Here is a 12906-nt window from a genome sequence, read left to right as displayed (position 1 = left end):
TGGCAGTTTTGAGAGCAGCAGGGAAGAGGTAATTTTTAAATGCAAATGTGTTTTGTCCCTATATGCTTTGTGCCTGAGCCGTTGCAAGACGATCTATCAGCGCTCATATCAAACTGACCTCTCAGGGTGCAAGTAGTAAACTTGAATAGGTTTTTGAAACACTAGTTAAATGTAAATATGACTGCAGCAAAGAGCGGGTCATTGACATTGGTTCATTTAACATATTGAGCACACCATGCAGCCTATCCCTATCCAATATCTCATTAGTGCTAGAAAAACAACTTCAGGGTAAGAATCAGTTCAGGTGGATGCTTGCATACTGCAGGCAGGTCAGGCCTCAGAGTGTTAACATTTGGACTGTTTCTAGTCTCAACGACTACTCAAAGCACTTTAACATTGTACAGGAACCATTCACCATTCACACACATTCATACACTGTGGCTGAGGCTGCCGTACAAGGTGCCACCTGCTCATCAGATAATCAGTCACACACATTTACACTCCAATGCGCAACTCCAAAGGCAACAAGGGTTTTGGTGTCTTGCCCAAGGACACTTCGACATGGGACTGCAGGGCCAAGGATTGAACCACCAACCTTCCGATTGGCAGGCAACCGCTCTACCGCTGAGCCACAGCCATTCAATCAGTGGCGGCTAGCTGGGGGCACTTCAGGTCTGGGGGATAATCCTCTCCTCCCAGACGCAGGCAGTGGTTTCAGGAGAGAGGAGGTGTTCAGTTCACTGTCCCAGAAATCCACCCATTAGATGTGAGGAATTAAATAGAATATGGAAGTGACAGATTTGAAGCTGTCACAGTCATGGCTGCCATGCAAAAGCCCATTAAGGAAGAAGACAGCAGCAATGAAAACAACAGGAAACCGCAGAGGGCAAAAGGGATGAAAAAATCAATTGGGCTTGCTCACTAATGTGAAAATTTCTCTTTAAGATTTTTGGCCTGCCCCTTTTGCGCCACCCCAAGGTTTCCTTTGTTCCCATGACATCACATGTGACAGCCTAGGCTTATGAAGTCCCACCATCCACTGCTGGCATGTCTTCTAACCACAACCTCCCATTCTCCTAAAAACGATTTAAGATGGAGTTACTGATAGGCAGAAAAGAAAGAGTTGTGGTTTTAGAAAGGCTGACGAGAAAGACAGATGGCTGTAATTTCATCGAGCTTAGTTCAAACGCTGCCCAGTTACAATGCTGAATGACAACTTTAGTTAAATCCCTGCTGAGAGTGGGATAGAGAAGATGAGATAAGAGGATGTGGCCATTACTAAGCTAAAAGCAGTAACCAAATGTGATTCCAACTTTCCTCCTCTGCCTCCTGTACTCTGCAGACCGTAGAGATCCGATTCAGATCACATAATATGTGTAGTTTTGAGGCAATTATTATGAAAACTAACTAACTAATCACTTCGTGCTATTACCTGAGCGCATCCTCAAAGTGCAAAGGTGCTCTGAACCCTTTAGTGATTAACAAAGTTCAGAGGGATTATCCAATTAGACATTCAAGCTGGTGGTATCGCTGTTGAGAGTTGCAGGATGAACTTCCTCTGGCATTTCATTAGACCGACTCTGGAGCTGGCTGCTGGAAAGTCAAAACTAAATGAGATCATAAATCTACAGCTCCCTACTTCATGAGCATGACGGGAAGTCTATAATAACTTTCATAAGCAGCACGCAGAAGGGGCAAACAGGAAGTTATAAACCAGAGATATGGGAGAGAGCTGACCGCTACACTATGAGCTGAGCTTTCCATCACATCTGAGAAACTGCAACGCCACAGGGGACAGTGTAAGAGGAGTAGAACTGAGATAAAGTTGTGTCAAGAGAAAGAAATAAGCATTTTAAGAATACTAAAGGCGTCAAGGGGACTAAGGGTAACAAATTAAGGTGCTACCAATGTATTCCCTCTCTTTCTTGTTTCCATCCCAACTTTGTTAAACCAAGTTCTACAGCTTCACTTTGTTTTCCTCTCTCTCTCCCTCCCAATTATGTTCGATGCCAGTCATTAACTTCTCTAAAATGCTTGTCCCCAGAAAAGTAGAAACATCTGTCCCTGCTACACAGAGCTCACTTCTATCTATACTATGGCCAAACATTCAGACCTCATTTTTCATTTCATTCATTTGCTGGGTATTGCTTTAATTGACCATGCAAATACACACTCCCACTCTGAAGGATGTAACGATTACTGGTGTAACGGTAAACCACGGTAAAAATATTGACGATAATAATTACCGTTTTCATTTAAAATATTATTATTATTACAGTGGATTACCACGGTGTGGAAACCCTGTGTTTAATCCTTCCCAGTTTCATCCGAGTCTCCTGAATTTGCCACTCAGGTGCACTGCGTAGCCTACAACATGCGTTTCTTGAAATTGGAATCATGGCGGAAGGAGGAGATGACAGCGCTCAGGACATTTATCAGCCTTGTAAAAAAGGCCATAGTAACACTTGCTCACTCTTCTGAGATGATTGAACAATCAGTGACGAGAGTCATCGCTTTGATCTCCTCCCAATTACTCGCGCTCAGACAGGAGAAGGGGACAGCATGCAGCAGCTGTTAAACTTTTTTCTTTATCATTCCTTTCCCGTTTTCGGACTTGTTGAAGTGATGTGTGTAGCCCAGAATGTAAGTTAAAACTATTGTGTAGCTTGCTAAATTGTCATGGGTTTTACTGCCTCGTTATCTGTGTAAATGTTAAAGCTATGTGTATTCATATTTCAATAAGTGTTCTGCTACATAAGTTTAGCCCGTGTTACGAAATGACATTTATTTGGAGAGAGAGAGAGAGAGAGAGAGAGAGAGAGAGAGAGAGAGAGAGAGAGAGAGAGAGAGAGAGATTATTGCCTTGATAATATTGCTGTTGCTGTGTTTCTTATTGCATAGCTGACAGATGTGCAGATTGTTTAATATAACTTGTGCAGCCACGTATTGATATTCAGGTTGTGTTAGGGCAATGTGCTAGCAACGGGCAATCGCCAGTAAACAGACTAGCGCTGTGGAGCCACGTGCTTAGCTATTAAAGGTGTATTACGCTGTTTGCTCTGTTATGGATATGTGTGCTGTAATATATGTGGCTTATTCTCAGTTTGTGTTACTGAGCAATATGTTACATTTATGTTAATTATTACAGAGAAATGAATGTAATTCTTAGTATTGTTTCTTGTTATATGCTAGTGGCTATAACATTTAGTTTTGGTAAATGTTCATATTAAGTCTGATGCTTATTAATGTGCATTATTATTTGCTTAAATTTCAGAACCACATCCAACTTCACATGTAACGTCAAATACAACTTCATAGTTAACTTCATGTACGAGTTGAAATTAAATCTTCGTGGATCTGCAGCGGGCCAGGGTTTCAGTAGCCAGTTTTCAAGCCTATTGCCTATATTTTTGTAATATAATAAACACTGTTACAGTTTTTGAAACTATTTCAGCTTGTGTAGGCCTATCAGTGCTTTCTGAACATGTAGAACACACTTTTAAAAATACCGCAATAATACCGGAAACCGTGATAATTTTGGTCACTATAACCGTGAGGTTAAATTTTCATACCGTTACTAACCCTAACCCTAACCCTACCCACTCTTCAAAGGAACAATCAGTCAATCCTTAATGCAGAGGCCAGCTGCTGGCCTTTACAATAAAATTCAATGAAGACTCCTAGTGAAGTCCCTGGTCTCTCCTGTGCCCAAGGAAAACGGATTACCACAATCAGCACAGCATGGTTGCCAGTCAATAATATGACTCATAAACTTATCATGCCCCTCTCCCTGCTGCCTCCTTTTTCCTCCCTGCTGCCTCGCACTCCCTCCCACTCCATCACTCCTGCTCGCTTTCCATCTGCAGCTCACTCGTTCCAATCCGGATCATACTAAAATGACAGTGGGGTTGGACAGATGCGTCAAGCACTCTTTTTTAAGTGGGGGGGCTGTTGGAGAAGTGAGAATGAAAGTGAAAATTACACTCACCCCTGCTCAGTGCTTACGAGCCACAATTTTATACTTTTTGGAACAGGCTGCTAGTGCCATGTCTGGTGGTGTAATGCATTTGGCATCCACTCTGTTGTTAGATGCTACAAGATAGCTCTATCACGGCTAGTGTTAAATAGAGGGGGGGAGACGAGAGTAGCAGGGTAGCAAGTGCGAGAAAACACTGTATAAACTGTTACAACAGTCAGTGGTTCAATGAACGAAATAGGATTGCAGAAATGTGTGGATTGTAAAATCATCAAATTGTTTTTGAAGGGCAAAGCAATGATTCAGGCATAAATTCAGTTGGATTGAAATTACACTCATTATTGCAAATGAACCATGTCAAAAGCCTGATTATGAGCCCAACTATAGAGTCTGGGATCAATACTGCTTCGTACACAGGCTGCAAGACAATTAGCTCATGTATCAAAACAATTTGAAATGATATTACAAGATTGGCTTTCACTGTGATTCTGGCTCTGCACACCGATTAACATTGACTAGGTAGTAGAGGACACCTGTCAGGGTCTGAACTTTTCAAACCAACTTTGTTTGGTTGAAGGAAGCACAAATAAACATAAAAATAAAGTGCTGAAATAAACTTTTGCAGCTGTGTTTAATCTTTAATCCATAGCCAAGAATCACTCTTTACAATCTGCTTTATTGGATTGCAGAGTGGATGTGATAAAGTTTACAGTCCTGCACATTGACAGACAAGGGTGACCCCAATCAGATTCTGAGCTCTAGCTTTTGTACTCTGCCATTTGTTCCATGCTCCTTTTTGATGGTGAGAATATTTTCTTCACTCTTCTGCCTCACAGCTTTCTTTTATTAGATATCAAAGGGAGAGTCACCGCAAACACACACACGCGCGCACACACACACACACACACACACACACACACACACACACACACACACACACACACACACACACACATATACTACTGTGCTGTCTTCAGTGCGGTATTATGGATATACAACCACAGTACGTAAAGGTTTATTTATGTATGCACATCTTACATGCACACATTAACACATACAGACAAAATTAGTTTATTTAACTATTGTGCTACTGCATTTATTAAAAGTGCTATCCAGACTGAGAGAATCAGTGAGCAGGTACTTCTGAAGTGATTTTTGTCTAGAACTGTAAAGCTGACATCATCTATCTTAATTGACTTTGTGGAGTACATCAGGGCTCAAGTCTTAGACAATCTTGTTTTTATTATGTATCTAATCACTGGGAAGACTTGTTTGCAAGTATGATGTCTTTCTGAACAAAATGATGCCATGCATTACAGATGGAATTTTCTTCCAGCTAAAGGCAGATCAAAATAAAGTTGTCATTTTTAGTGATTAACATGTCGCAAAACAAATATGGCAGTGCCGCGTTGACTGTGATTTTATGTGTTCTCTTTGACTTGATTTCAGCTTTAAAACTAATGATAAAAGACAATTTTCTTCCACTTAAGCAATATTAAGTATAGCTAACTGCAAAATGAATGTCAATTTTGTTAATAGATTAACAATTAATTTCTTATTATATGATTATAAATAATATTTTGTGTGTGCACACCCTGGCAGGTCTGCGGTTTATCTTGGCTTGACCATCCTGTGCGGCTACCAGTTCCATGTAAGTGTTAGAGTTCCAGGGTCTCTTCCGCTCATTAAGGAACATGGGTTTGCACTATCCAGATGTGAACAAGCATCCAGGCAGTGTTGTGCTCAGTGCCATCGAAGAAAGGCGCATATAAATTCAGTCAGCTGTGTTCTTGGATTAGCTGGTTAGAAGACAGGCACTGAAAGCAAGTGAAGCAGAATTTGAAAATGGCTCTGAGCTGGGAGAATATGGGATGCAGCATGCATGAGTGCCAGGGTGGGGAGCAGCCATGCAATGGCCATTGGCGCACTAGCAACACTGTCTCACAAGAACGTGGCTAGATTGTCTTTGATTAGAGCTCTAAACATTGTGTGAGTCATGACTGCTTCTAAGATCATCACAGGCAAATGTCTCATTAATAGTGATGGGACTTTCAGGCGAGGTTTTACATTAAAGTTTTATTCAGCATTGTTTATGAGAGGAGATTATTCCTGTCTCAAAGCGAAGACATTTCCCATCACAACAGACTGTTATACTGTAATAATTCCTGGCACAATACAACTGGCTCATCAGTTTTGATGAAACTTTGATGAAATAAACTTCAATGGCATCCTTTTTCCTCCATTGGTTGTGAATGAGAGTTGCCTGAAAGAAAAATATCCACTCATAACTGTAAAAAATGTATAATATTGTATTGTCTCCAGTCTTTTGAAATGCAAATGATAAGGCTTCCAGTCATGAGTCTTGATTAGAATGAGTTTACTGAAAAGAAACCTTGCAACATTGTTTATTCCCCTTGACCCTGAGCAAGATAAGCAAGTATAGAAAATAAATGGAAGGCTTATCCGGGCCATACCCCCTGGGGAAAGGTGGGTGTTCAATAGGATTATAGAGTTTAGTGCTGTAAATAATTTAAACATGCCTTACACTCTGACATCGCTACAGAGATTAGATTAGGAGTTTATCATCTTTGATGTTGTACTCAAAATTACCTGCTGAGATATGTAGGAGAGATAAAACCGAATTTGGAGGATAATGCTTTTACTGAGATGCTTGACATTTTCACAAAGGTAAAACTGTAAGTGCTAAGACGACCTTCTATCCAAAGAAAACATTTCAACCTGACACCTCACTGCGACATATAAAGCGGGCATTATGTTTTAACGAACCGTGATGAATTATAACACTCTTCTTTAAACAGATGGACCTTCACCCCTGAGAAAAGAATGCCCAAACATACTCGGGGTACATATTTAAACAAACGCACATACACGCAGGCATGCACGTACACACACACACACACACACATCCAGATGGTCTCAGATCTCTTGGGACGTTCAATTTTATTCAATCATTTCAACAGACCAAGGAATTTGCTTAATGGGTAAAGTGCCATAAAACTCACTCAGGATAGAGGCAAAGACAATCATTAACCGCTGATGAACCTGAAAATATCTAATTTATTTGCCTGCTTGATATTTGTCATTGTCTATCTCACCCGCTATTAGCACTCTGAGACAGACACATACAATTTGTGTGTGCATTGAACAGAAGAAAAACTTCTGTCTTTGATTTAAATATCAGAACTTTTTTCTTACAAAACCCCTCCAATGCCCTTTCTATACCTGTATGACCTCCCTACACGCCAGTGTTTTATTTGAGGAGAGGACGACTGAGAGGATTTAGAGATGAACAGAGCGAGGGACAAATAAGACGTACTGTAACATTGTCTCAACCTGCCCGTCTTCCCCATCACCTCTGAATCTGAGCGCTGTCCTTCTCACCCTGGAGGTGACTGACAGATGGGATCAGCCTGAACATCACTCAGAACAGCTCTCTACCTCCCGTCACCCGGCAAAAACATATGATTTACCACAGCCGTCCTAACTGCATCCTCCGCCTCTCACCATAACTCACAGTCACAAGCCCACATTTTGGCATCATTATACTTAAATGTGACTCACACACCAACATGTGCATCATTCATGTTTGGTTGAAACATTGCTCTCACATGCATGTCTACTTCCATCTTCTCTCTACTATTAATACATCATAGCCCTCGAGACAGAGTCTCGAAGTCCCACTCCCATGTACACCACTCTCTGAAACCCCTCTGCTGTTTCTGTAGTTAAACATATAGACGCACACAAACTCACATGCTAGTATCTTTCCATTTCTTCACAATCTCCCTCTGTCTTCTGCTGTGTCACTCTCTTTCATCCTTCTTTCTTTATTACAGCGAGAGCATGCACAGACAAATACAGTGCACACACACTTGCAAAAAAGCAAAGGGAGTCATACGCACGCTGACAATCCTCTCCGAGGTGCCCCCTCTGGAGATGGTGGTCCCGTTGAGTCCTACCAGAGAGGGCAGAGTCTGAGACATCCAGTTGGTCACCATGGCCATGGTGCTGAGCACCGCCCCGATCTTTAGCATGGGAACACTCATGTTTGCTCCCTGTGGGGCCCCGGCGCAAACGGCCCTACAGCCAGCCCTACCCTGCCCTGCCCTGGACCTCGGCTCCAGTCAAACCCCTCTCTGCTCCAGACAGCCCAGGAAGGGAACCAGCCAGTCAGCTTCTGCCTCAGCCAGAGCAGCGGAAGAGCCCCCAGAGCTGGTAAAGCACAGTTACCAGACTCACACACCGCTGGCTCAGTCAAAGGGACAGCCAGAGACCGATTAGAGGAGAGCAGCTCACATCCAACAGCATCACGCTGGAATCTTCCCTCTCAGAGTAACTGCCTCAGCCTCACCCTCTCCCTCTCTCTCACTCTCTTTCCATCTCTATCACCTCCTCACTCTCCCCTTATCTCTCTCCCCCTCTCTCTTCCCCTCTCTTCCTCAAGATGCAGAGCTGCACATTGGCTGCCTCTCTGTCTCAACCCCTCCCAATCAGGATTTGCTCTGTTCTTGCCAGTCCTGTTTTGCATGCATATATCCATTCTTTTCTCTTTCTCTGAAAGGCTTTTCTTTTTATTCTTTTATGACTCACATCTTGGTCTGTGTGTGTGTGTACATACATTTCAGTGGCATGGTTATCAGAGAGAGACTGATTTCAGAGGGCTGATCTGTGCTCTATGTTATGTGGCATGTGTGTGCCATAGGCATCCCAGACAAAGTAGACTGTCCTCATCACACTGGATGGAGGACCAGGGATGAAGAGGGTTGAGTAGATAGATGGTTGGTCAGGGACATGAGGGGGAGACATGGGCAGCAAGGTATTAATGTGGAAGAGATCCAGCTCCTGCCAACGGCTGCTTCTGACAGCTCATCTGTCATTCTGCTTCATGACATATCTTAAGTCAGCCTGTAGCTTGCACTTTTACAGTATCTTACCAACTTTACTCTGCCTGAGGCGTAACAATATCACTATCTTCAGCTACATGTCTTCTTGACACTTACTGTTCCTTTTTCTATAAAACTAGTGCACAAGTTCAAATTCGGATGATGATTCAATTAACATAAGTGATGGAATAGATTAGAGCTATCAAAACAATGTAAAACTGATGAATAAAGCTTGGATTTTTTCTTGCCTGGTTGATATAGCCTGCTTTCCTTGAATAAGGGGGATTACGTGTTATTTTTCAAGTGGTGCAGTTTTACCATTGTTCTATTGCTGTAATGGCTTTAGCTTTTCAGCACAAGCACAGCAGGTAAGCCAGTGTCAGATAGCTTACCCACCGCTTTGCTGCCTACTGGTGTCAAATCACCTTAGAGACTATGTCTCGAGCCTGATTTGAGTTTATTTCAGGACAGATTTAAGAAGTTTTCTGAAGTTTAGATTCGCCACTTAGCTCTACTTCAATGGCCCAGATGGAATGAGGGGTATGGGAACTAGCTAAAAGCTTGAACCCCTTTCTCGCAACAATTTCAGGCAAGGTACTGGGACACTGTCAGTGTGGTGTTACGCCCTAAACAACCATGAATAATGATGACAGAATGGCCTACTCAGACAAAACGGCCAGGTCATCTCCCTTTCTTGCCCGCTTCCTGGTCTGCTGACTTATTCAGTTTGTCAGCCATGGATGGGCTCCCTTCCCCACACAGTCACATGGGGTGAGTGATACGGGCTCCTCTGTGTGTGGTGTACTGTGAAGTGATATGAGAAGAGACAGCTTTCTGAGCCCCATCCAAAAAATGTCAGCACTCCTCAGCTCACCTGCTGGCTCCCACTCACGCCTGTGTCTGCTCCTATTTTTGCAGCGAGACTGACCCCGTGTGGTTACCAGTGGCATTGCACACAACACGCTGCATTACACACAGCCAGAAGGACATTTGTTGTTGTGCAATATTGAAACTGGTGACAGGTAGTTGTCACTTTATGGGAGCCTGTCAAGGAGATGTGAGGGGGCATGTGGCAGCTCTGTTTAGAATCATACCGTTCAATTTCTAACAGAGATTTTAGTAAACGGTTCTATGCAGAGTAGTATACACACTCACAAACACACTGTTGCTGGTTTCTAAGTAGGGTTATGACAATGTCCAGGGGGCTGGAAATAGACTGAAGCCATGTCAAGATAACACATCTATCATCTAATTACATTTCACAGGTGATTCCTTATTGATCTAGTTGGTCTCAACAAACAGCTATCTATATATAGCCCAACAACAAGTATATCTAATAGATCAATATGATGTGCAATAATAATGTGTAAACATTTATATTTAAATTATCTTCATATATTTAAGGGTTTTTGCCCGCAAGCTTCGTGTGGGTCAGGATGCTTTTGTAATGTATCATACTGTGTATTTCCATTTGATGCACCGTCTAAAGAGATTGCAGTAATCGTCACATTCACAGGGTGGCAGCAAAGATTTAAACATGGATATGGATGTCCTTTACCCTTATATCTATATTTAACCAAGCTCCCATACTCAGCCTCCTCAAAGAAAGCTTGGTACTGAAGTAAGAGGGCTGACTGAAAATGAAAAAATCATTCAAGATTTTGCTTATTCATGCACCATCTTGGATAATTAATGAGACCACCCACCCCATGTACAACTATGGCCACTGTGCAACAAGTAAGCTAGATAATTCACTGCAAGTAGAAATCAACAGCACATTGATATCTTAAATGTTCCCCCAGTGGCCCCAATTTGTACAGTTTGACTGCTAAATTTCTTAGTAATGCCTTACGAAACACTGAACACACACATTACTCTATACTAGTGAGGGCCCTATTTGACATAATGCATTTCCTAGCCCACAACTACATGCCTTACCCCAACCCTTACCTTAACTTAAAACCAATTATTAACCCTTACAGATCTTTAAGGACTATTTCATCAATAGAGGACAAGCCAGGATGTCCTAATTTTCCATTTTTTTTTTTTTTCATCACTCAAAACTTGAATTGGTGCTCACAAAGTTGGAAGTACTTTTAATGGGCCAGACGCTATGTGTGTAAATCTTTTTATCTTTAGCTTTTTATTGATCTCCAGAATAATAAAACAAGCTTTCATGGCCACAAAATAAACCAAACTGTCTTGCTGGGATCATTAAATAAACAGGTGCAAAATTCTGATAAATATTAATCAGTCAGCAGATATATATATGTATATATTACTGTAATACTACTATATTAGACTCTTATTTCTTTAGATGATAGATTATTACCACATCAAAAGAAAACCTTAAAGGCAACTGTTGTTTCCCCAGCTATCTTTATGTTATTCTCTCTTTGTAATAGCAGTGCAGACAACTCTATTTTCTCTCTTGTTTGATGACAATGTTTTTTTTTTCTCAGAGAACTAATACGTTTTTACTCATTTGTGCCAATTACAAAACATTGTGTGTGCAGGCTGCACCTACTGAATTTATAATAACTGAAGCTATATAGAGGCCGGCTGCTATCAGACCCCCCACATCATATGTCAGGGGTGGCCAACCAGTTCAGCATAAAGAGCCACAAAAAAATACGCACCATAGCAAAAAGCCACACAACACATGCACATCCACATTATAACAGCAACAGTGACTTCCAGATCTAATGAAAGTCATAATACATAGCAGCTTTCATAGGTTTTTTTTCTTACTTAGATCAACACAGTCTCACAGTCTTTGTTATCCACAATCCTTTTTAGGTCTGGTTGTACTCGGTTGTGGCCACTCTTTCAGAAATCTGGGGCAGCTTTTATTCCTCAGGTTGCAGAATCGGTCCATAAAAAAAACTCTGCTGCATTATTTTTTATTTTAAAATAATTGGCAAATGTATTGGCAAATGCATCATTCAAATGCTGTTTTTTTAACTTATCTGAAATGTTTCAAAAAGTAAAAAATAAATAAATAAATCCACCAATAACACAGCCCTCAGCCACACAGTAAGAGCCTCAAAGGAGCAGGCAAAGAGCCGCATACGGCCGTTGCACCCTTTTTTCCTATATTTCAAGGTGTCTTTTCATCTAAGACCATTGGGCCTCATTCACCAACCGTTCTTACGAAGAAATGTGTTCTTAAACCCTTCTTACGAACTTTTTACGAAGATTCTGGCATTCACTAATGTTTTCTTAACTTGGATTTGTTCTTAGCTAAGAACAAAATCTACGAACACTGAAAAGCACTCTTACGCACATTTGAGTTATGACAATTTGCTCCAAATGATTGCTTACTGCATTTTATTTAATTCTACAGTCGTTTACAATGATAGTATTGTACTGTAATGTATTTCTGATCATTTGTTGAAAAATAAATCATATTATGCAATAAAAACACTAACACTGCAATTTACATCAGCAATTAAACTGATTAAATCCTGCGTTATTTGGTGATTGATCGCTATTTATAGGGCCAAAATGCAATGGTAGAATGTAACAAATTACAAATTCGTCCTAACTGTACTTAAGTACATTTTTCACATATCTGTACTTTACTTAAGTAGACTCAATAGTTCATAGCCTACTTTTGACTTTTACTTTGTTACATTTTGCAGCAATTATCTATACTTCCTACTCCACTACATTTCTACAATGTTCCGTTACATTTTCTGATCAGTTTCCCCCCTGCCAAAACGTCTTCTTGACCGTCACACGTTTGTCTCACCAGTGAAGTTTGGTTGCCGTAGATACTGTATATGGGGCAACGCCGATCCAAGCCGGCTCCGGTGCTCCAGAGCCCGGGCGCAGCGCCGCTGACCCTCGGTAATACAGCCTCCGGTAAAAGTGAAAATGAAAACGTTTGTGTTGTGTTTTGTATTCCCGTTTTTAAATCAAAGTTGCTATTTCTCTCCACAGCGTCGTTTACTCCTCCGCCAGGCTGCGTAAGACGCGTTCATATCTTATTTATTTGGCTGGACCTCTTCACATCTCCCCATG

The 12906-nt window shown here is 41.4% G+C and overlaps 1 protein-coding gene across 3 annotated transcripts in view; it reads right to left on the bottom strand.

Moving 5' to 3' along the window:
- The window catches only part of olfm2a (olfactomedin 2a), a 44633-nt gene that overhangs the window by 14146 nt on the left and 17581 nt on the right, over positions 1-12906 (bottom strand). The window contains exon 1 of one of the 3 annotated variants that reach the window (XM_028599296.1): positions 7900-8043. The exons of 1 other annotated variant lie outside the window; for it this stretch is intronic. In XM_028599296.1, coding sequence (XP_028455097.1) covers positions 7900-8043 — 144 coding nt within the window. Of the gene's footprint in view, positions 1-7750; positions 7816-7899; positions 8044-12906 lie in introns of those variants that run through there. One more of the 3 variants, XM_028599298.1, reaches the window with a different exon arrangement.

Source organism: Perca flavescens, chromosome 15, assembly GCF_004354835.1.
Source record: "Perca flavescens isolate YP-PL-M2 chromosome 15, PFLA_1.0, whole genome shotgun sequence".
NCBI classification, from domain to species: Eukaryota; Metazoa; Chordata; class Actinopteri; order Perciformes; family Percidae; genus Perca; species Perca flavescens.
Note: the sequence above shows the minus strand (reverse complement) of the source record. Positions and strands in the feature narration are given on the sequence as shown.